At 45.4% G+C, this 26,109-nt stretch overlaps 1 protein-coding gene across 1 annotated transcript in view; it reads left to right on the forward strand.

Annotated features, from left to right (window-relative positions):
* Nucleotides 1-26,109, forward strand: part of LOC134944663 (acetylcholine receptor subunit alpha-1-B) — a 67,862-nt gene that overhangs the window by 33,599 nt on the left and 8,154 nt on the right. The window contains exons 5-8 of the mRNA XM_063933424.1: nt 13,033-13,228; nt 14,458-14,695; nt 17,956-18,179; nt 22,021-22,260. Coding sequence (XP_063789494.1) covers nt 13,033-13,228; nt 14,458-14,695; nt 17,956-18,179; nt 22,021-22,260 — 898 coding nt within the window. The remainder of the gene's footprint in view (nt 1-13,032; nt 13,229-14,457; nt 14,696-17,955; nt 18,180-22,020; nt 22,261-26,109) is intronic.

Genomic DNA, 26,109 nt, shown 5'->3' on the forward strand with positions numbered 1-26,109 from the left:
GTGGGGTCATCAGTGCTGTTCGTGATATATGTACAGCACTTCACACCATATTGAGTTGCCAGAGTAACACAGTACCCACCCGTCACGGCTGTGATATAATTTAGGACCATCCTGTGCTGAATCAGTTCCGTCTTGTAAGCTTGTAACTCCCTTCCCATATACCTGAAGGTGTCGTCATACATCTCAGTGATATTATCTATCAAGTTCGCTAGCGCATGGATATACCTATAATTTATAATTCCTCTGGCAGTATGGGTGATGTCTAATGCGAGAAGGAATTGAATCCCGGTGGATTCGTGGATCAAATCAGAGACTACGTGTTCTGTCCTCTCTATGAGGTGTCTCTTGACGATGTGTTCATAGTGAGTATGAGTATAAGGAGCCTGAGCACTGCGGTGAACATCTTTCATCTTATCATGGGTTATGGTCATGACCTCTGGCAACACTCTTCCAACATAACACAATCCCTCTGAGTTCGGGGCAAGCCACTTATACGCCTTCCTCCCACATATGAAATAGGCATCATCGGGGAGAACATAGGGGACAGAATATGACATTACCATATTACAAACTTTCCAAGTGAAAAACCCCATCCCTAGTTCTCCCATCTGCTTGTAAGTATCAGGCTGGATGATATGAGCACAGTACCCTGGTGATACTTCTCCAACCCACATGGTCTTGCTTCCTCGAGTATACCTATACCGGAAATACATTCCACTGTTGGCTATTTGGCGTACAAGTTCAGAGTCTATGGGTATCCTATCAGCTCTGTGCGAAAAGGCCATTGTCTGGTTATTCCACGTCACTTCCCAATTTCCCGGTTTTCGGTAATTGGAAATATTGAAGCATAATAAGGATCTATCTACTTGGTACTGGTGGAGCTTCAAACTAGGGGGCCTAGAAATATTGAATTTCTTGTCCACCGGTCTCCCACCCCATAATTCGAGTACCTCATCTATTGCTAAAGGGTACGGTACTAATCCTGACTTGCTCTGACCTGGTTTAAGACCTTGGTAATCACTCAATGGATGACGGTCCATGTTGATATTAAGGCTGGACTGACATCTCTGGATGCACCCATCCTCGACTATGTTCTCACAATTCCTACAAATGCAATTTTCCTCAGCCAATAACCCTTCACAGTGCCTCCGAGCTCCCTGACTACCAGATCGCTTTCTGATACTCGCCTTTGCTCGAGTGATGTGTTGCTCTTGAGATTCTACAAATCCATCCCCGCCATCAGAACCCATTCCAGATCCTTTCTCGACCTCTCTGGGACCCTCACCGAAACAGACTGTCCTGGTCAACAACAGGATTAACAGGAAAACCGGGAACGCAGTCTCTTGGGGTAAGTCCATCTTGTTAAGGGAAGAGAAGGGAAACAAGAAGGGGGAGAAAGAGAAGGAGAGAAGGAGGGTAGTGGGGGATGGAGAAAATAAAAAAAACTGGTGCGACAACCGCCTCTGGTCTTGTTGTTCCCCGCGCTCAGGTGCCGTCTCAACAGTACTGCCTCTCAACCTTCCGGGAACAGACACTCCAGTGATACGATGTTCTCTACACTCTGCTCTTTGTCACGCGTTCTTTCCGGGTCAGCGACCTTTCTGTAGGGAACATAAATCTTGCATTTCAATGTGTTTAACTGTTGTGTGAAGAGAACCATCTTTGGAAAGTGAAAAGAGAGGGGAAATAATAAAAAGAAAATTTGTCAGATTTGCGTTCACCATCAGGCTGTCACACCATCATGTATATCGGTATCTATGCACAGTCTCCCTTCACCAGTATTCCCATTCTCCACCCTTTGTACATGGCCAGGCACACTGATACTGGTGTCCCTATGCTGGTGAGATATACTGGGTTTGGGCAGAACTCGGAAAAGACCGAGTAGGCATGTGACGTTTGAACTGTAATCCTGTCAGTGAACGTAAGAAATGAAGAGGAAACTTTGAAGACAAATAACAGGGTTTAGTAACAGGTAAGTTTGTAAAGGCAAAGAAGATTTTACAAAGTTTGACATCTGGATTGGGCACTACGGGGAATGATTCCCTAATCGGTCTGTTCTCCTTAAAAAAAATTATATGTGTGTTATATCTCTACTGGGACTATCCCAGCCATCAATCCAGTGTCTTGTCCATTCTAAGTTCATAGGGAACCCGGTATCTTTGAGATAATTTCCTCTACCTGTGATGGACATGTATCTAAAACAGTGAAAATGCAACATTAGTCTTCATGGGTATCTAACATATTTTGTGCTTCCTGGGTGGGAGCGCTCAATATGTTTACCATCTCTAACAAAACTCCTGTTAAGTTATTTAGAGGTCACTTCTGCTAGAGAGAGAAGCAGAAGTTTAGAGGCCTCCTCCTAACCCCAGTAAGTTCTGTCAAAAGGGTAAAGTTGCATTTATTCTGTTCTTCCCATTAACCGAATCTGTGTTTTTCTATACTGTATCGTGATTCCTTACTATATGTCCCTTGATCCCGTCTATGGCCAGTATTTACTAAAAATCCGAGTTTGGCCGATTTGTGTTTTTTTTTTCTAAGTCCCAATCCGGGTATTCACTAAGCCCCAATCTCGGCAGTGTTTGGACTATTCGTAATGGTTTGAATGACAACGTTCAGAAATACGAATGAATAGACCATCGGTCAAACGCGGCTGTTATTTCATAGAATACGGGCATTCACTATTCATTCGTATTTGGGTGTTAGTTTCTGAGTGCTCAAGTGCGGGTCTGTTTTTTTTCGATTCGTTAAAAAAAGCAGCAATAAAATAGACCTGCTTTTTCCAGTCGAGTTTGGATAACCATGCACGGATCAGTGAGATCTGTGCATGGTTATCTATGGGAAAGGGTCTGTTTAGTGTAAAATCTGAAAAAAAATTGCGTGGGGTCCCCCCTCCTAAGCATAACCAGCCTCGGGCTCTTTGAGCCGGTCCTGGTTGTCAAAATATGGGGGGAGGGAATGACAGGGGTTCCCCCATATTTAATCAACCAGCACCGGGCTCTGCGCCTGGTCCTGGTTCCAAAAATACGGGGGACAAAAAGCGTAGGGGTTCCCCGTATTTTTGAAACCAGCACCGGGCTCCACTAGCTGGGGAGATAATGCCACAGCCGGGGGATACTTTGATATCGGTCCCTGCGGCCGTGCCATTAAAACCCCAACTGTCACCCCTGGCCGGGGTACCCTGGAGGAGTGGGGACCCCTGCAATCAAGGGGTCCCCCCCTCCAGCCACCCAAGGGCCAGGGGTGAAGTCCGAGGCTATCCCCCCCATCCAAGGGCAGCGGATGGGGGGCTGATAGCCTTGTTTACAAAATGTGAATATTGTTTTTTAGTAGCAGTACTACAAGTCCCAGCAAGCCTACCCCGCAAGCTGGTACTTGGAGAACCACAAGTACCAGCATGCAGTGGAAAACCGGGCCCGCTGGTACCTGTAGTACTACTACTAAAAAAATACCCCAATAAAAACAGGACACACACACCGTGACAGTACAACTTTATTACATACATGCACATCAACATACACACATACTTACCTATGTTCCCACGAGGCTCAGTCCTCTTCTCCATGTAGAATTCTAGGGGTACCTGTGAAAAAAATTATACTCACATAATCCAGTGTACCTTCTGTTCTTTGTATAATCCACGTACTTGGCAAAATAAAAAATGGAAACCCGACCACGCATTGAAAGGGGCCCCATGTTTACACATGGGACCCCTTTCCCCGACTGCCAGGACCCCCCCTGACTCGTGTCAAAGAGGGTCCCTTCAGCCAATCAGGGAGCGCCACGTCGTGGCACTCTCCTGATTGGCTGTGTGCTCCTGTAGTGTCTGTCAGGCAGCACACGGCACAGATACAATGTAGCGCCTATGCGCTCCATTGTAGCCAATGGTGGGAACTTTGCGGTCAGCGGTGAGGTTACTTTCGGTCAACCGCTGACCGCAAAGTTCCCACCATTGGCTACAATGGAGCGCATAGGCGCTACATTGTATCACTGCCGTGTGCTGCCTGACATACACTACAGGAGCACACAGCCAATCAGGAGAGTGCCACGACGTGGCGCTCCCTGATTGGCTGAAGGGACCCTCTTTGACACGAGTCAGGGGGGTCCTGGCAGTCGGGGAAAGGGGTCCCATGTGTAAACATGGGACCCCTTTCAGTGCGTGGTCGGGATTCCGTTTTATTTTTTTGCCAAGTACGTGGATTATTCAAAGGTCGGATTCTTCACTGGATTATGTGAGTATCATTTTTTTCACAGGTACCCCTAGGATTCTACATGGAGAAGAGGACCGAGCCTCGTGGAAACATAGGTAAGTATGTGTGTATGTTGGTGTGCATGTATGTAATAAAGTTGTACTGTCACGGTGTGTGTGTCCTGTTTTTATTGGGGTATTTTTTTAGTAGTAGTACTACAGGTACCAGCGGGCCCAGTTTTCCACCGCATGCTGGTACTTGTGGTTCTCCAAGTACCAGCTTGTGGGGGAGGCTTGCTGGGACTTGTAGTACTGCTACTAAAAACAATATTCACATTTTGTAAACAAGGCTATCAGCCCCCCATCCGCCGCCCTTGGATGGGGGGTGACAGCCTCGGGCTTCACCCCTGGCCCTAGGGTGGCTGGAGGGGGGGAACCCTTGATTGAAGGGGTCCCCACTCCTCCAGGGTACCCCGGCCAGAGGTGACTAGTTGGGGTTTTAATGGCACGGCCGCAGGGACCAATATCAAAGTATCCCCCGGCTGTAGCATTATCTCCCCAGCTAGTGGAGCCCGGTGCTGGTTTCAAAAATACGGGGGACCCCTATGCTTTTTGTCCCCCGTATTTTTGGAACCAGGACCAGGCGCAGAGCCCGGTGCTGGTTGATTAAATATGGGGGAACCCCTGTCATTTTTCCCCCCATATTTTGACAACCAGGACCGGCTCAAAGAGCCCGAGGCTGGTTATGCTTAGGAGGGGGGACCCCACGCAATTTATTCTAACTTTTTTAAGACTTTAATGAACTTTTTAAGGTACACAATGAAGCCCTGCACGGATCTCACAGATCCGGCCGGGATTCCTTGTGTTTTGTCAGGCAGTGTTTTACTCATCATTCCCGTAAAACACTGCCTGATATTACGAATCACATCGACATCGGGAAAAACAAATGTGCAAAACTCGGCAGCTTAGTGAATGACCGTATCAGGATTCAAAAAGTTGCAGTAAAATGCACCCGATACCATTCGAGATCAAACACCCTTCAAAACGGCAAAAACACGAATATTAGTAAATAAACCCCTATGTGTTTAATAACATGGCTTGTTTTCTCTGTCATGGGGTCTATATTGGCTTTGTGTTCTACTACTCCTACAATCCCTGGCAAAATGCCCTTCCTTCCTACAAGTGTAGCATATCCTAGGTCCTTTCTTACTATCAGTGTTTTGGGGTTTTGGTTGATGAGACTTTGGTGTAAGGGCCTGTATTCTTTCAATCCTCAGCCTCTCCTCCTGCAGTTCTCTACGCCTAGCAATATTCTTATGGTGTTCAATCGCACATTCTCTAAGACAAGCTACTGTGACCTTTTTCCAACTAGGCAAAGATGTTTGTACTCTGTCCCTCACTGTCTTATTGAGTCCGTCCATTAGCACAGAGACAGCTACCTTCCTGTAATTCGTATCGTTCCCTGTATCTGATACCCCCATGTATCTATCCATTATTTGCAGGGCCCGATGGAAATATTCAGATGTCATTTAATTTTCCCTGTTTTATGGAGAAAATTCTTCTCCACTCAGTGGGGAAACACAATTCTAGTTGCCTATTAATTCGTTCTATATTTTCCTGATTGTTTCTGTCAGTTATAGGACTATCCGACTCTAGCCTACAATCAGTGGTAAAAAATTTTGGTGTCAATATTAGGGGGTAGGCACGCTTTCAAAACTATCTGCCAGTGTGTTTTTGTCGGTTCATACGCATTACCCAGATCTCTGATAAATTTCTGACATCTGGCTAAATGCTTCCGAGGGTCGGGGAATTCTGAAATGATTGATCGCAGCTCATCTCTGGGCCACGGGCAATACATTGCATTATTCCTGGTGAGGACTACTTCCTGACTATCGGTTCCCCCATTGGGAGTTACTATTTCCAAGACAGGGTGTAATCCTACCGTTCCGTTCCTAATCTGTTTACTGTGTGGTGTTGTTGTTTCTGTGCAATGAACTGTCTCATACTTACCGGTAGCTGTGACCTCATCAGTTCTTTCATTGGGGAATACTGTTACTGCTCTACCTGGTTGGACAGGTCCCACCTGAGTTTCCTGCAAAATGACTGCTTGGAGGAGAGCTGGAATTTGGCTGGATCCTTCATCTTCTTGTGACCTATAACCTTGAAAAGACTTCAAAACAGGATACATCCTGCAAAAATTAAGGTTAATACATTGTTTTTGCATACTACTATCATTTACGGATATACCATTGACTGTAGCCATCTCTTCCCCTTCGACCTGTGTCGACACTGGTGTGTTTGTGTTCTTATTCCCGCTAGGTCTTGAACCTGTTTTGCGAATTTGTTCTCTTTGCATATCCCCCTCCTGTTGCCATAATTTTAAACAATCATTATGTCTAATCCTTTGTTTTCTGGATTTAAGAAGACATATTCTACTGCTTACATTCTGCAGTACCTCTGGTTCAAAGCTGCCCACCCTAGGGAATGGTTCCCTATCATTGTTAGTCATACATATCCACTCATTGCATAAACCTTCTGTGTGTGAACCATATTTTTCACACATGATTAACCTTGCGGAGCCTTTTGGCCACGATTCTGCCTGAACCCTGTCTAAATGTCTCTTACTTGAGCAACTGGCTCCCATATTTGTGGGTCTCTTCTAATACCTTTTAAAAAATTCCCACAAACACCAAAATACTCAATATAAGTAGACGGTGGAGGTATACCTGAGCGCCTTCACTCGCTCGCGCCCACGCTGGCCAGTACTACCATACACTATTGATAGCGAAGGCAATGTACCCAGCTTAGGGCTCCTATCAGACTTTACACCGTCATTTCTTTCGGTGGAAGTTCTGTTTGGAATATTTTCCTGAGAGAGGCAGTGAAAATTTCCTTTTCAGTTTCTTTCACTGGAATTGTTTGTAGGGTGAAAAACAGAGAAATTAGATAACTATTTTTCACCCTTTCCAGTGAAGCCCACCAGGGAGATTTCCCGAAGTTATCAAAGAAAAACCCCTTTGTCTATACAATCACGTCTGCGTATGCTCTTCCACAGATGATACAATAATATCACGTTGCTCTGTGCAGAACAAACGGACGTGTGATGCAATAGTACAGCCTATAGATACTAGTTATCTATATGCCCTACGATTGTTGTAGACCACTTAGTACCACTTAGTAGACCACCTCAGAGTTGTATGGGATACCACTCAGTCCACTAAGACCACTTTAGTCCACTCTTAATAACGCAGGGTTGCGAACCCTACGCCACCGGATCTCTACTAACCCTGTGTGCACACTTAGACCACTTTAGTCTACCTTGTTCACTTAGTACTTGGGTTCAGTATCCACTCACTCCTGCACTCGCTCACTCAAATGTACTTTATTTTTCTGTACAGAAAATTATCATTCAGACAAGCAGCTTTACTCCCAGAGGCAATACAGTAAATAAGGGTTTTATACTAAACTTTGGAAGCTGGGCAATCTTGTGTTATTGTAGCGTGGCTACTGTCTCACCTTTAAACTAAACAAACTATTGTGTAATTTGTACTTAGCGACCGTATTCTTACGCAATTTGCGTAAACACGCGACCATGCTTACGCCGCATGTGCAGTTCCATACCTTGTCCGAGACACGTGTACAAAACCGTACGTCCGCAATAGCACAAATCATACAATTTCTATAAATGTGAGCAATATTAACTATAATTGCTCACTTAACACGCCACACAGTTTCTTTTCTGTATAAACCTTTATAACTAGGCCAGACTGCGTTTGTGTTTTACACTTACTTCCTTTGTTTATATTACGAATCTAGTAATCTGAATGTTATGGCAACAATGTGGGAGAGTATGCACAGAGTATGGGTGCACGCTTTTGTTGTGTACGCATATGGCACCAAAAATAAATTCACAGATTTTAAATAGCTTTTTTCCTGCTTACCTTACAAGTTCTTACCAGCATCCCTACAAACCATACAGAGCAGACACCATCTAATCAGCAATTAAGTAGGGTTTTCAGTGTATCCACCGACCAAGAAAAGGATACGTAGGATACCTTCTGTCCACCCTTATGCTGATAGATTATGTCTGCTTGTGACCTGTTAAGCAGTAAAAATGTGGAAAATCGGACGATGCCCCCAATTGATAATGTCGATTATCTTTACAGGAATGAAAGCTATACCTTAAACACACCTTAAATACACTTTAAACCTTTAGCCGCTGTGGCCGCTATACTTAATTCACTCTACACACCTTTTACGCTATTTGCGGTCAGAGTCCCGTACAGTGTACGGACTTTGCGTACACACGCCGCGCTGACGGTACAAAGTACTCTCAGCGCGTACACACCCAGCGATACACTTTAAACCTTCACAGTAATGCAATGCAATGATATTACACTCTAAACCTTATGCAGCAATGCAGTGTGATGCTATTACACTTTAAGCCTTATGCAGCAATGCAGTGAGATGCTATTACACTTTAAACCTTATGCAGCAATGCAGTGAGATGCTATTACACTTTAAACCTTATGCAGCAATGCAGTGTGATGCTATTACACTTTAAACCTTAGCAGGGCAATGAGCACACGACACCAATTGTGATTAACCGCTGGGTTCCGACACCACAGTGGATTATTTCTGAAAGGGGGTTTACAATACAAATTATACACTACATTACAAGACAATATATATAACAGAATAATGGCTACAGTCAATGTACATACGTGAGAATATTCGCGTGCGCTTCCTGGTCCAGTCCTTTGTAATCAAATAGATAACGTTGTGAGTCTTGTGGCTGGCCGGCCTGCAGCAGGCTTTATTTATACAAGTCTTCCAAAAGCAATACAATGGATACTGTAATCCCTTTGTCCATTGGACACAGGAATGCACTTTTACAGTACAGGAGAGGTCATAGGTTGATTTGAAAAGGTAGGCGATGGCTTTCTCAACTGCCCTTGTGGGTGGTCTCCTCTGGATTCCCGCCGCATACATAATATACAGTAAATATCTATATTCTGCTTCTGCACATAACTATCCGCAGGAACATGCGATCTTCCGCAGACCAACACCAGAATGTTACCCTTAAAAAACCCTACAGCTGGATACCAAATACCACCTTATAACCTTAGTCTGTCCCCTCTTATCCTGTAAAGGTGAATCCCTTTGTTCTGCAACCATTTAAACAGCTATAACTTTCTGATGTGGTACCAGGAGACTATGTGTACATTGTGCACTATTTGGATTATAATATGTAATGTGTTCTGATGGCCCTCCATACATACACAAACTCTGCCGTAAATACCCATACAACGCGCCGATGCGCAGGACTGCGGGAGCGACCATACGCAAAGTGCGTACATGTGCACGCACTGCAGAACAAGTGCACGCGCAGTGGGCATGTGTGTACAGTTTATACGTGCTGTGTGTTCTGCAATATTTTTCAACTTTGACACTCTATACTTTACGGTCTATTACGCTCGCTGAAATCAGCTGATACCCTCCCCCATGAAAGTAAATGGGAGCAGAACTTGGGCCCTCCACCTGAGGAAGACTCTTGGGAAATCATAAGACAAAATGTCGCTCAGTCCTCTGTTTCTTCTCTGGTTAAGGAAAATACTTATAAAGTATACACCAGGTGGTATCTAGTACCAGCGACACTGAATAGGATTTTCCCTGGGTCTGGAGATATTAAACACATTTGGTGGTCCTGCCCCAAAATCCGCCCTTTATGGGATCAAATTGAGAATCTTATTGGTTCCATCCTTTGCTCCCAGGTGGCATTGGGACCTTGGACGCCTTTGCTGGGCCTTCCTTTGTCTGATTTAAGTAGTATTGCTAATAAGCTTGTACTCCAAATCCTTCACGCCGCCAGATGTGTGATAGCTAAATGTTGGAAAAAGTCCATTGCTCCCCCCATAAGCATGGTGTTGTCCAAAATATGGTAAATCTCCACGATGGAGAAAATGACTGCTTCCTCACGTGATAGGTCAGATAAATACATAAGGATTTGGGAACCATGGTTCACTTACACTAAAACCTCTATTTCACGGGTATGATAGATTGCTTTGGAGTTGTATTACTTATGCTTCTAAATGGCTGTACGACTTTTTACTCTGTTTATGTATGATGATCGTGTCTTTTACCCTCATTATATGAGTTAGTTTCTGAAATGTCTTATGGTGGTCTCCCTCCACCTCCACCCCCACCCTCCACCCCCTTCTCTTCTCTCTCTCCTTTTCTTTTTCTTCCTTCTCTACTCTTTCTTTTTCTCTTTCCTATCTTATCTTTTATACAGAAAATTAATGTCAACATTTGTGCTGTTGATGTACCTCTTGTTTTTGTATCCCATGGGATATCCTGTACATTATTTTGAAATGCTTTGTATCATCATTTCCTTTTTGTCTGTATTGGTTTACTCGACATCTTTCCAATAAAAACATTGCTTTAAAAAAAAAAGCTTTTGAATAGCCTCTTGCAAGGTAACTTTTGCTGCGGGCAAAACTGGTAAGCCCGATTTGAAAAATCTGTGAGGAGGAAGTGCTTGAAATTACAGCCAGTATCCCTGGGAAATGAGGTCCCCCACCCAAGGATCCCGGCAGGACTTTGCCCACACGTAAGTGAAGTGTTGAAGGCGAGCACCCCCTGAAAGTCACCTTGCTGCTGGGGCCAACCATCACACAGAAGGCTTAGCGGCAGGGGAGCCGGTGGTCTGGTCCCCGAATACAGCAGTTGCAGGTTTACGGGACTTACCATGAGATAATCTCGGAGTGGTGGAGACTCCCCGGCCCCTGTCTCTGTACCTTGCCACACGAAAGGACTGCAAGGAGGGTCCTGTGTAAGAACGTCTAGCAAGTGACGCAGCCGACGTCAGATAGGTAGACTTACCCTCTGTTGCCTGGGAGATCCATTTATTTAATTCATCCCCAAACAAGAAATCACCTGTAAAGGGAAGATTTTCTACACCCTTTTTGGAATCAGCGTCCGTTGACCATTGACGTAACCACAGAGCTCTGCGTGCCGAAACTGCCATAGCAGTAGAGCAGCCATTTATCCTACACAATTCCTTTATAGCCTCACTCATAAAATTTGCAGCATCTTGTATGTGTTGCAACAGAGTGTCTAATCTATTAATTATATTATTGGACCACTTGACTACTGCCCTGGAAATCCACCCACAAACTATTGTGGAGCGCTGTGCTACACATATGTATATTGCCTTGAGAGTGGTATCAATTTTAGCAGGGTCTTTAAGGGATATAGCCCCTGGCACCGGCAGTACCAATTTCTTAAGACAGTCTGGACACAGACGTATCGACTGACGGGGGGTTTCCCATACCTTCCTGTCCTCAGCTGGGAGTGGAAAAGTGGATAAAAACCTCTGAGGAATTTTACATTTCTTGTCAGGGCTTACCCATGCCTCCCTGGCCAGGGAGTTTAATTCCTTAGACACAGGAAAAGTGGCTGAGGTCTTGGGTCTAACATTAAAGTACAACTCCTCATCTGTTTTTGCTTCCTGATCTGGTATGTGAAGAACCTCTCTTACAGCATAAATGAGGGCCTCCACCCCAGAGGACAGAAAGCTGTCCTCGTCCATATCATCATCGTCATCATCATCATCCACATCGGGCTGATCAAAATAAGAATCAGACTGGAGCACCTGTGGCAATGAGCGTTTATGTGAAAACAACAGAGGGGGCTGAGAAACCTTTCTGATATCTGCTGCTTTAGCCTTACAATCTATAGACTGTTTTAACACCTGTCTCTCTTTTTTAGCTGCAGCTAATTCTGAATTTACATTCTGAATAATGCTTTGAAAATTATTTAGCCAGTCAGGTGCCTGTGAGCTGTGTCCCTGTGGAGATAAGGAGCACTGTTCACACATGAGGGACCCCGCTGAAGAAGGGGTAGAGTTACAAGCAGCACACATAACCATGTCAACAAATACATTTTACACAACTGTAATACAGTGCAGCTCACTGAAAAAAAACACCTCCATGCAGACCCTAGAGAGCCTCTAGAGTGACACAGAGAAACGGAGACCAACACACAAAACACAGCAGCTCAGTGTGTGAAAATATGTGTATAACCTTATAGATTTGCAGCGGCGCTACAGCTGGTGTGCTCCCCCTCTGCTATGACCCCCTGGCAACAGTACAGAGTTTCATAGAAACAAACCAAGCACCCAAGTTCATATATGATCCTGCTCCTCCAAATTACTGACCCCTATAGGAGGGGGCGGGGTGCTCCGGCAGTGTGGCCCACCGGGAATTTCGTAAGCGGTTCGCTGTGAGTTGTGACTGTGAATTCTGAAGTATCAGAGTAATTCTGCATTGCTCTGGATGTCGGGCAGATGCTCTGAAAAAAGCAGCTGTCCCACAAACCACATCACCTTCACTTTCACAGCTAATTACTAGCAGTGAAAGTTTACAGTGGCGGGCACTGCTGTGCGCATGACTGAACTGAGTTCCAGAATGCACAAAGAGTGGGCAGCTGGAGATGGAGGTATTCATTCAGAACCCTCTTTGAACTCCACAAATCCTTTGGATAGGAAGGCGCAGGCCATTGAGAGCTAGCGCCATAGGAAGATGGCGTCAGTTTCCAGGCTGCGAGGACACGCCAAAGACTTTGTTTTGTTTAAAGTTTGCTGAATACTGAGCGGCCACTTCAGGCCCCTAGTAATGAACTTGCCCATTACTTAATACATGCTGAAAATTAGGGTTTCTTCTACATGAGTAATGATGTGTAAGTGATTAGAAATAGACCCTAAGAAATGTTTGCATACTGAGTGAATGTTAACCTCATAGAGATGCTCTACCCAGTTTGTATAAATATTTATTTCATTACAGTGCAGATGGTGACTTCGCAATTGTCAAGGATACTAAAATCCTGCTGGATTACACAGGGAAAATTATATGGACACCTCCAGCTATTTTTAAAAGCTACTGTGAAATCATAGTCACATATTTTCCATTCGATCAGCAGAACTGCAGCATGAAGTTTGGTACTTGGACCTATGATGGCACGTTAGTAATTTTAAACCCGGTAAGACAAATATATATTTCTTTAATTATAAATGATAAAAAGAATATTTAGCAGGTAGGTTCACGACTAAAAAATATTTCCATTGTTTATGGAGTTTCAAAATTGAAAGATAAATTCAAAATATGACTTATTAGTTGGGCCCCTAAGCCCTTCATGGTGTTCCGATTCTCCCGTCTCTCCTGGAGGCAACGTTCTTTGGCAATGGAATGAAGAACCATAAGGTATTGGAAAATTACAACACACATAACAACTTGATTATTTAAAAATAAACTATTTTCTAATACATCTATTCTGAAATTTTGGCATCCTAATTGTATAATTTGTATAATTTTAAAATAAAATAATTGTATATAATTGGGTATTTCTCTTACACAATGAAAGACGTCTGTTCAATCATATTGTTTGATTACATAATGTGTGTACTTTTACTCCAGAAGCCACAAAATAGTGTAGGTGGGATCATGTCTCAGCACTGGCCTGTCCATACCCTAAATAGCATTGGGTAAAAAGGGGTGGTCTTCAGTTTGCTGGCGGTCGGGCTCCCGACGACCAGCATACCGGCACCGGAATCCCGACCGCCGGCATACCGACAGTTTTTCTCCCTCTTGGGGGCCCACGACCTCCCTGGAGGGAGAATAGATACAGCGTGGCGAGCATAGGGAGCCTGCAAGGGGCTCATTTGCGCTCACCCAGCTGTCGGTATGCTAGCGGTAGGAATTCCGGCACTGGTATGCTGGCCACCGGGAGCCTGACCGCTGCCATAACATACTACACCCGGTAAAGAGGGAAGCCGTTAGCTTCCCGATGGTCGGGATCCCAGTGGACATAATACCGACACCGGAATCCTGACATCCATGGGAATCCCGACGATTGAAATCCCAACCAGAGCCCCGAATCCACACTAGGGGGGTTGGTCCACGCCACCCCCCGAGGAAGTATAAATTAGTGTGGCGAGCGAAGCTCACTACCGTGCCCGAAGCGTGGCGAGCGCAGTGAGCTCGCAAGGGGAAATGCTGCACTCGCCACTGGGATCCCGCATGTCGGGATTCCACAATCGGTATTATGACCTTCGGGATCCCATACAGATCCCGGTAAAAAATGGATTAAAAAAAGTTGCCATGTAATTGTCCAGGAGTGTGGTAACTTAAGCTGTTTGTGAAGGAGATAAAATTGTGAATGCATTGCCTGTACAGTTCATTGTTACCATAATACACTGTTATGTATTTCAGGAGAGTGACCGGCCAGATCTCAGTAATTTCATGGAGAGTGGAGAATGGATGATGAAGGACTATCGCTGCTGGAAGCATTCGGTGAACTACACATGCTGTCCTGATGTCCCATACTTAGACATCACCTATCACTTTGTCTTGCAGCGTCTTTCCCTTTACTTCGTTGTGAATGTCATAATTCCCTGTCTGCTTTTCTCCTTCCTGACCGGTTTAGTCTTCTATCTGCCCACTGATTCAGGTACCAAGGTTTTTTGTCACTGAGAATATTGAAAACAATACTGTATATGATATTTTAGTAATAAACAATACTACACAAAATGAGCAATGCATTAGCTACATTCATAAAGAAAATAGGAGAACTTATGTGTATGTTGTGCTCTAAAATCATAAACATAACACTAAAGGAGTAATTCAGTCTTGAAACTTATTCTAATTGTCTATAAAATCTGTCTACACATCTATAAAAAGAAGAAAATTTCCAGCGCTTTTCTTTGTATGAACCCAATAAACTTTTTGTTATATGCAGATTTATAAATATATTTCTTTTATTGTTGTCACAAATTATAAACACTTTAACAAATAAAAATAGTTTTCAAATTGTGCTTGTGATCACAAGAAAGTATTTGTTTAAATATTTTGTAAAATACTTTATAAAATACTTTGTAAAAATATCAGTACGTCTATTTAACTCACATACACAATACATATACACATACAAACATTTAGACTGTAAAATACTTTATAAAATACTTTGTAAAAATATCAGTACGTCTATTTAACTCACATACACAATACATATACACATACAAACATTTAGACACATGTATCTATTACTGGTAACTGTTTCTGATTCGGAGGGAGTTGACACACTTTGTAGCGGTTTACTCTACTCCCCAGGAACACACCTAACCAGTACGCGAAGCTGCAAAGAAAAGCGCTGGAAATTTTCTTCTTTTTATAGTGCACAAACCGTTTAGGGGAAGGAGTACCCCTGACAACCCTATATTTCCAATAGCAGCTACTTTGTATCCAATACCTAGAAAGAGCTGAGCGCAGCTTGCCACCACCCAAATTCCCCACATCTGCTGCTTTTTTTCATGAAAAAATGAAAGTGGTACTCAGAAAATAGGTTCCAGTATTCATAAAAAAAGGCTCCGGCACTCACCTAGTGAGAGATTTAGCAAAGCTCGGAGAGAGATAAAGTGGAGAGAGATAAAGTACCAACCAATCGCTCCTAATTGAAATTTTTTGAACACAGCCTGTAACAAGGCAGGTAAGAGCTGATTAGTCAATACTTATCTCTCTCCGCTTTTTTACTTGCCAAGGTTTGACCTCCCCCATAGAGTTACAAGCTGACTTGATACATGATTTATAGTAGCTTACATACACTGGAAAAGTCTTTAGTGGCTTACTGTAGTTGAATGCTTTCTAAAAATACTTGTATTTCACTGATTTCTTCCTACCTCCAGAACTAGTTAGAACGAAGAATTAAAAAATGTTGCCAAAACACTGCCCGTCTCCATGTACCCCATCTGGAGACATGAGTGTGGAATGCATGTACCCCATATGGGAATGTTCTAGTCCCTGACCCCTGGATGATCCACATTGCCACAGTTCAACAGAATGAGAAGAAAACTGTCAGTGATGATGACCCCAACGAGGTCTAAATATGGACTAGAACAGGAACGTGGAGAAAGACCATGGTTCAAGACTGGACTTGTTGCAGCTTTGTTCAAATAGAAGCTGCATGTGCTCGATAGGAAGGTGTAGCCACGCCTCCAAAGATGGCACTGCAATGCCCCCTCAACAAGTCACCACCACCAACAGGGTGTAGCTATGCCCCCAGTCTGTCCATGCCCCCACTCCCAGTATTGGGTCCCCCCTGAGCTCTCCTTGGCCCTGGGTGCCCTAAAGTGTGTGTTGCCACAAACCAAACCTATGTCTATTCTTGGAATTTTCAGTCATATGGAGGGTGGGGTTAAATGTGAACACGCCATATAATTTTAGACAGTTGGCTCCCATGGTCTTTGGAAGGGGTTATGTTGGGTCTGTTGGAAGAAGTTTAATGTTGGAAGTGTGGATTGAAGCAAAGAAGTTGTTGAAACACAATGGGGTATATTTACTAAGATTCGTATTAGTGTCGATTTGGAGGGAGATTAAACACGAATGACATCGAATGTGTGAATTTGCAACTTTTTTAATTTTTTACGCCTCATTTACTATGCTGTCGTATTCTGCATTTTCGTGTATTCCGATGTTGATGTCATTCGTAATTTCGGCCTGTGTTTTACAGGAGTGATTAGTAAAACACTGCCGAACTTAACACAATGAATCCTGTCCGAATCTGTGAGATCCGTGCAGGGCTTCATTGTGTACCTTAAAAAAAGTGTTTAAAGAGTTAAAAATCAGAAAAAAAATGTGTGGGGTCCCCCCTCCTAAGCATAACCAGCCTCGGGCTCTTTGAGCCGGTCCTGGTTGTAAAAATACGGGGGGGGAATTGACAGGGGTTCCCCCATATTTTAACAACCAGCACCGGGCTCTGCGCCTGGTTCTGGTGCCAAAAATACGGGGGACAAAAAGCGTAGGGGTTCCCCATATTTTTACCACCAGCACCGGGCTCCACTAGTCAGCGAGATAATGCCACAGCCGGGGGACACTTTTATATTGGTCCCTGCGGCCCTGGCATTAAATCACCAACTAGTCACCCCTGGCCGGGGTACCCTGGAGGAATGGGGTCCCCCCCTCCAGCCACCCAAAGGCCAGGGGTGAAGCCCGAGGCTGTCCCCCCCCATCCAAGAGCGGCAGATGGGGAGCTTATAGCCTTCTGTGTAAAAATAAGAATATTGTTTTTTGTAGCAGTACTACAAGTCCCAGCAAGCCTCCCCCGCAAGCTGGTACTTGGAGAACCACAAATACCAGCATGCGGGGGGGAAACGGGCCCGCTGGCACCTGTAGTTCTACTACAAAAAAAATACCCAAATAAAAACAATACACACACACACACCGTGATAGTATAACTTTATTACATACATGCACACCTACATACACACATACTTACCTATGTTGACACGAAGAGTCGGTCCCCTTCTCCACGTAGAATCCACGGGGTACCTGTAAATAAAATTATACTCACAACAATCCAGTGTAGATCGGTCCTCTTCTGTTTGTAAACCACGTACTTGGCAAAATAAAAAAACGAAAAACCCGGACCATGCACTGAAAGGGGTCCCATGTTTACACATGGGACCTCTTTCCCCGATTGGCGGGACCCCCCGTGACTGCTGTCAAAGAGGGTCCCTTCAGCCAATCAAAGTTTTTTTAATTATTATTTTATATCACCAATGTATTATATTAATAACTATTAAGTACAGATGAGATGTATGTCCTCTCTGATGTCACTAGTCACAACAGATATTTCATAGTTATTAATACAATTATCAACAATACTCATGTAATATAACATTACTATTCTTCCTACGTTCTTCCCATATCATTTAGGCGAGAAAATGACGCTAAGCATCTCTGTCCTGCTGTCCCTGACTGTGTTTCTTCTGGTTATTGTTGAGCTGATCCCTTCGACTTCCAGTGCGGTGCCGCTGATTGGAAAATACATGTTATTTACAATGGTGCTAGTCATAGCATCTATCATTATTACAGTCATCGTAATTAACACTCATCATCGATCTCCAAGTACTCACACAATGCCGCCTTGGGTGAGGAAGGTGAGTTAAGTGGTGTAAGACTCTGGCTGGCTGTACAGAGCAGTGATTGTGCACAATGGAAGTACTGTAGCTTTGAGATTTAAGCAGGAAAAAGGTTTATGTAAGATTATGTAACAAACAAACTCCAAGTTACTACTCCTCCAGGGAAAGCTTCATTCCCTGTACCAAGATGGCCACCAAGGCTACTACTAAACATGTGTGGAGCCATCTTGAGACTGTGTTAGAGGGCCACAGTGGGAGACAGTAGTCTTCCACTTAGCTCCAGTGAGACCTGCAATTAGCTGTTGTTTTAGACACTATTCCAGCATCCTGCACTGCTTCCTGGTGCCTACATATACTCACCTGCTGGTGAGCTGTGTGATACCCCAATCCGCTCAAGCTCTGCTCCATCTTCCAGTGTGTATAACAGTGAGTACGAGTTTACCTGCTTTATCTTCAATAAAACCACTCCACTGGTTAAGTAACTGGGCTTTTACTCCTGTCCCAACTTGCCACCCTACACTGTAACCTTAAAGTTAAATCTACCATAGACTAGCTACTCCCTGATACCTTTTGCCACTCTTCTGTCACACTCCACAGTTTTGGGGAACAGAAACATGAAACCAGTGCAGTTTCTAGCGGCGGGTGAGCCATGCGTTCATACGGGGTGCCCGCAGCATCACTTGCTGGCCCTATCCTGCTCCCCCTCCTCCCTCCCATAGTACTCTGCTCAGGCAGCAGAGTTTAACGGAATTTTACGGAATTACGCGGTTGCATTGTGACGTCACGACACAACCGTGTCATTCCACAAAACTCCGCCCCTGAGTGGAGTATTATGGGCGGGAGGTGGGGGAGCAGGAGAGCAATCATGGAGCCCACCAGCAAGTATATGCCCCTGGCAATGAGTAATTACACCAGGCAACGAGCATGACACCCAGCGCATGAAACCCCTGGCAACAAGCATGACACCCAGTGCGCGAAACCCCTGGCAACAAGCATGACATCCAGCGCGTGAAACCCCTGGCAATGAGCATTACACCCAGCACATGAAACCCCTGGCAACAAGCATGACATCCAGCGCGTGAAACCCCTGGCAATGAGCATGACACCCAGCGTATGAAACCCCTGGCAATGAGCATGACACCCAGCACATGAAACCCCTGGCAACGAGCATGATACCCAGTGCATGTAAACCCTGGCAACAAGCATGACACCCAGCGCATGAAATCCCTGGCAACAAGCAGGTAATTAGAAGCTTTTTCGTAGGGCATAATGTATCATTGCGGTGCATTGCATAAAATGGGTCAGGAGAGGGGGCATAATATGGTGCAAGGAGCACTACTGTGTGGGGTTTTTCATGTCTATGGGGGAGGGCGCTTTTTTGAATGTCTATGGGGGGGAAGCATTTTTCTATTGCTCGCACTGGGAGCCAAATTGTCTAGAAACAGCCTAGCATGAAACCTGCACAGATGCTTTAGATCGGGAGGTCTTTGTGCACTTCTGCAGATTTCCTGAACTACAAATGTTTTTACTGCTCACATATTGCTACCCTCGCACCTAGCTAAGTAATCCTGCTTCACTTCACCTATCTCCTTTATGTTCTCTAATCCCTTACATCTCTTTCGTGCCCTTAGTTGATTCCCTAGCCCAGGCTTGCCGATACCCATCACTGATCTCACTGTACATGATCTGGTCTATCACTAGTACATTCTCAGTGTATTAAGGAGCGGTACTTGATGTGGGCAAGCAGTGCCTACGCCCGGGGCGCTGTGGCCCCGTAGGCGCCCGCCACCTACCCGCACCATGCTCCCTGGCTGCAGCAGACGCCGTGGGCTGTGTGGGCGTCCGCTGCAGCCGGCGCACCTGTCAGATGCTAGAGGTCATTATTGACCTCTAGTGTCTGTGCGGCACTGCTATGGGAGAGACGTCATGATGTCTCTCCCATAGAGAGGAGCTGTGGGCAGCCAGACGGAGCAGCAGCAGCGGTCGGGAAGCAGGAGCAGGGCAGTGGTAAGTATTGGGGGGGATTTTTGTGTGTGTGTTTGTAAGTGGCTACTAAGGGGCACAGCAACAGGGGGCACAACTACTGGGGGCACAGCGACAGGGGGCACAGCAACAGGGGGCACAGCGACAGGGGCACAACTACTGGGGCAAATGTACTGGGGACATAGCTATAGGGGGCACAACTACTGGGGCAAATCTACTGGGGACATAGCTATAGGGGGCACAACTACTGGGGCAAATCTACTGGGGCATAGCCACAGGGGGCAAATCTACTGAGGGCATAGTTACAGGGGGCATATCTACAGGGGGGAAATCAACTGGGGGGCACAACTACTTGGGGCAAATCTACTGGGGGCACAGCTACTGGGGCCACAACTACTGGGGGGCATAACTGTGACCACGCCCCACCCCTATGAAGCCACTCACCCACTTTTTTGACGCGCCCCTTCGGCGCACACTGTTTTACCACAGGGGGAAGGGGGTGGTGCTAGTGGAAACTTTCGCGCTGGGCGCCACAAGTTGTAGAACCGACCCTGAGTGTATGCTTATTCCACAATGCTCCCTCTCTGCACTTCTTCTCTTCCCACTACATACCATCTCAAGCCTATTCCTTGCCACCTTGTTCAACCCCTGTCTCCAGCTTTAATATGTCACTTCCACCTCTTCTGGCTTTTACTTTCAGGCATACAGTGAGTACAACTATACAAAATTAACCACCTCTCAACACCTCCTCGCCTGTCCATAATTTTATTGTTTTATTAGGTAAGAATATAAATTTCCATACTGTGAATGCATTTTGTACTGCATTTCCTACTGCAAGAAGCATGTACATATGTCCAACACATTGACAGTGTACAAAGGTAAATGTATCAGACCTTTGAGAGAGATAAAGTGGGCAAGTTGAAAAAGCAACCGATCAGTAAACCCTTTATAATCATGAACTGCCTCATCATACCTATCATTACATAATCAATTTCAATCCTAATCAACTTCATTCATATTCTGTACCCCCTCAGCCTCATCAAAAAACATTTTCTTCATTAGTAACTCCATTATGACTATTAACCCCGTAGCCCACATAATCAAGCCCAATCATCATAACTTACCCCCTCATCATCAGTAACTCAGTCATTCTCATTACTCCATCATTCCCAAAATTAACTCCACTATATTATACCCCACCCCCTCAACTATACTCCACCTTCACTGTTGCTCTTCATGATATTAAGACACATGATAACTGACCAAATTACCAGTTCACCTGTACTTCCAGGGGCTGTCACCCAGGACATGCTGCTCTTACCATAGAGAGGCAATTATGCGGCCTGTGGAGCAAGGAAGGAGGGTCCCACTGTGGTCTGTGAGAGGGAGGGTCCGCCAAATACCTTCTACTGGTAGCAACAGGACAAGCAGCCTACATAAATGCCTAGCCCTGGCCACACCCATTTGATATGAGACCGGCCCACCGTGCCCCTGTACAATGCACAAATAACCACTTGCACCTTTTTTTTTATCATTGCCTCATATAATTTAGATTGCAAGCTGTATAATACATGGTTCTCTCACCTTCTGTTTCAGTGAACACCCTGTTTTTTTAAATTGAATGTTGATTTACTTCCTGATTGTACTGCGCTGCAGAATACGTTGGAGCTTTCTAAATGAATATAATAATAAAAAACTGTTGGTTGCAAACCGTCTTACTTCTAGGTATTACCAAATCACAATTTTGTCTCTGTAATTAGTAAGTTGTAAATGCATTTACTGTAAACGAGGACAGGTTGTGAAATCTCTTTTGCTGCAGATTTCCATTGTCATGTTAGTTTTACACACTGTTTTTGTCACTCTTTCATTTATTCAGATATTTATTGACACCATCCCAAACCTGATGTTCTTCTCTACAATGAAACGCCCTTCACAAGAAAAACAAGGGCAGAAGATTTTTGCAGAAGACATTGACATATCAGAAATTTCTGGGAAACTTGGTCCTGCCGCTGTGACCTACCAGTCCCCCATCTTAAAGAACCCTGACGTGAAGAGTGCTATAGAAGGGATCAAATATATTGCAGAGACCATGAAATCTGACCAGGAATCCAATAAGGTACAATATGATATATTCCAGATTTAAAGCTAGTTATTATGTAATAAATATGGAAAACAGCTTATTTGTAAGGTGGTAGACTACATACACCTGGAGAGTTATATAGAGCGCCCCTCAACAAAAAGAGCTGTGTGCTAAACGGGATACATGATACGATATCTGGGAAGATGGAATTCCAGCGGTCATATGACCGACACCGGAATCCCTAGAGAGACCGGGTAAGTGCGCTTACCCTTACCCCCAACCCCCAACCCTTCCTTCTTGCAGCCTAACTCTGACACCCCCCCCCCCCACGCTGCAGCCGAAGCCTAACCCTCCCCGGAGGTGCCTATCTCCAACCCCCCTCCCCGCAGTCTAACCCTCCTCCCTGCAGCCTAAACCTAATCCCACCTCCCTGTAACTTAACCCTAAACCTCCATTCCCCGAAGCCTAACCCTAACCCACCCCCCTGCAGCCTAAACCTAACCCCCCGCAGTTTACCAAGAGGAGTCTCGGCAGAGGTCGATCTGGATTCCGGCATTTGGGATTCCGGCGCCGGCATTTCGATTTATGTCGGGATGCCGGCATCATAGGCGTGCGCAGAACATTTTATTAGGGGGTGCACCATCGGAGGGGCATGGTTAGCACCACCTACTGGGCGTGTCTAGTACCGCCTATTGACACTGAATACAATATAAATCACATACCACAAGAGGCGTGGCCACTGCAAATGTGTGTCAATATGACACGCCATCTGTTTCTCATCACTCTTGGAGCATTCCTTTCTATGCCAAATGCACCTTACCTATATGGTGGTTTCTTACAACAGGGAACCTCTGAAGAAATGCCCTCCCTGGGCAGAGAGCATCTTCAGTCTATAGTCACTATTCGTGTAGGAAATCGTATGGGCCGGAATATGCCTGTTTGTGTAGGAATATAACCAAAATCATCATCATCATGCAACTAGAGATGTGCACTTGAAATTTTTCGGGTTTTGTGTTTTGGTTTTGGGTTCGGTTCCGCGGCCGTGTTTTGGGTTCGACCGCGTTTTGGCAAAACCTCACCGAATTTTTTTTGTCGGATTCGGGTGTGTTTTGGATTCGGGTGTTTTTTTCAAAAAACACTAAAAAACAGCTTAAATCATAGAATTTGGGGGTCATTTTGATCCCAAAGTATTATTAACCTCAAAAACCATAATTTCCACTCATTTTCAGTCTATTCTGAATACCTCACACCTCACAATATTATTTTTAGTCCTAAAATTTGCACCGAGGTCGCTGGATGACTAAGCTAAGCGACCCTAGTGGCCGACACAAACACCGGGCCCATCTAGGAGTGGCACTGCAGTGTCACGCAGGATGGCCCTTCCAAAAAACACTCCCCAAACAGCACATGACGCAAAGAAAAAAAGAGGCGCAATGAGGTAGCTGTGTGAGTAAGATAAGCGACCCTAGTGGCCGACACAAACACCGGGCCCATCTAGGAGTGGCACTGCAGTGTCACGCAGGATGGCCCTTCCAAAAAACACTCCCCAAACAGCACATGACGCAAAGAAAAAAAGAGGCGCAATGAGGTAGCTGTGTGAGTAAGCTAAGCGACCCTAGTGGCCGACACAAACACCTGGCCCATCTAGGAGTGGCACTGCAGTGTCACGCAGGATGGCCCTTCCAAAAAACACTCCCCAAACAGCACATGACGCAAAGAAAAAAAGAGGCGCAATGAGGTAGCTGTGTGAGTAAGATAAGCGACCCTAGTGGCCGACACAAACACCGGGCCCATCTAGGAGTGGCACTGCAGTGTCACGCAGGATGGCCCTTCCAAAAAACACTCCCCAAACAGCACATGACGCAAAGAAAAAAAGAGGCGCAATGAGGTAGCTGTGTGAGTAAGATAAGCGACCCTAGTGGCCGACACAAACACCTGGCCCATCTAGGAGTGGCACTGCAGTGTCACGCAGGATGGCCCTTCCAAAAAACACTCCCCAAACAGCACATGACGCAAAGAAAAAAAGAGGCACAATGAGGTAGCTGTGTGAGTAAGATAAGCGACCCCAGTGGCCGACACAAACACCGGGCCCATCTAGGAGTGGCACTGCAGTGTCACGCAGGATGGCCCTTCCAAAAAACACTCCCCAAACAGCACATGACGCAAAGAAAAAAAGAGGCGCAATGAGGTAGCTGTGTGAGTAAGCTAAGCGACCCTAGTGGCCGACACAAACACCGGGCCCATCTAGGAGTGGCACTGCAGTGTCACGCAGGATGGCCCTTCCAAAAAACACTCCCCAAACAGCACATGACGCAAAGAAAAAAAGAGGCGCAATGAGGTAGCTGTGTGAGTAAGATAAGCGACCCTAGTGGCCGACACAAACACCTGGCCCATCTAGGAGTGGCACTGCAGTGTCACGCAGGATGGCCCTTCCAAAAAACACTCCCCAAACAGCACATGACGCAAAGAAAAATTAAAGAAAAAAGAGGTGCAAGATGGAATTGTCCTTAGGCCCTCCCACCCACCCTTATGTTGTATAAACAGGACATGCACACTTTAACCAACCCATCATTTCAGTGACAGGGTCTGCCACACGACTGTGACTGAAATGACGGGTTGGTTTGGACCCCCACCAAAAAAGAAGCAATTAATCTCTCCTTGCACAAACTGGCTCTACAGAGGCAAGATGTCCACCTCATCATCATCCTCCGATATATCACCGTGTACATCCCCCTCCTCACAGATTATCAATTCGTCCCCACTGGAATCCACCATCTCAGCTCCCTGTGTACTTTGTGGAGGCAATTGCTGCTGGTCAATGTCTCCACGGAGGAATTGATTATAATTCATTTTAATGAACATCATCTTCTCCACATTTTCTGGAAGTAACCTCGTACGCCAATTGCTGACAAGGTGAGCGGCGGCACTAAACACTCTTTCGGAGTACACACTTGTGGGAGGGCAACTTAGGTAGAATAAAGCCAGTTTGTGCAAGGGCCTCCAAATTGCCTCTTTTTCCTGCCAGTATAAGTACGGACTGTGTGACGTGCCTACTTGGATGCGGTCACTCATATAATCCTCCACCATTCTTTCAATGGGGAGAGAATCATATGCAGTGACAGTAGACGACATGTCCGTAATCGTTGACAGGTCCTTCAGTCCGGACCAGATGTCAGCATCAGCAGTCGCTCCAGACTGCCCTGCATCACCGCCAGCGGGTGGGCTCGGAATTCTGAGCCTTTTCCTCGCACCCCCAGTTGCGGGAGAATGTGAAGGAGGAGATGTTGACAGGTCGCGTTCTGCTTGACTTGACAATTTTCTCACCAGCAGGTCTTTGAACCCCAGCAGACTTGTGTCTGCCGGAAAGAGAGATCCAAGGTAGGTTTTAAATCTAGGATCGAGCACGGTGGCCAAAATGTAGTGCTCTGATTTCAACAGATTAACCACCCGTGAATCCTTGTTAAGCGAATTAAGGGCTCCATCCACAAGTCCCACATGCCTAGCGGAATCGCTCCGTGTTAGCTCCTCCTTCAATGTCTCCAGCTTCTTCTGCAAAAGCCTGATGAGGGGAATGACCTGACTCAGGCTGGCAGTGTCTGAACTGACTTCACGTGTGGCAAGTTCAAAGGGCAGCAGAACCTTGCACAACGTTGAAATCATTCTCCACTGCGCTTGAGACAGGTGCATTCCACCTCCTATATCGTGCTGAATTGTATAGGCTTGAATGGCCTTTTGCTGCTCCTCCAACCTCTGAAGCATATATAGGGTTGAATTCCACCTCGTTACCACTTCTTGCTTCAGATGATGGCAGGGCAGGGTCAGGCGTTTTTGGTTGTTGCTCCAGTCTTCTGTACGTGGTGCCTGTACGCCGAAAGTGTCCCGCAA

The sequence above is a fragment of the Pseudophryne corroboree genome, chromosome 7, assembly GCF_028390025.1.
Source record: "Pseudophryne corroboree isolate aPseCor3 chromosome 7, aPseCor3.hap2, whole genome shotgun sequence".
Lineage (NCBI taxonomy): Eukaryota > Metazoa > Chordata > Amphibia > Anura > Myobatrachidae > Pseudophryne > Pseudophryne corroboree.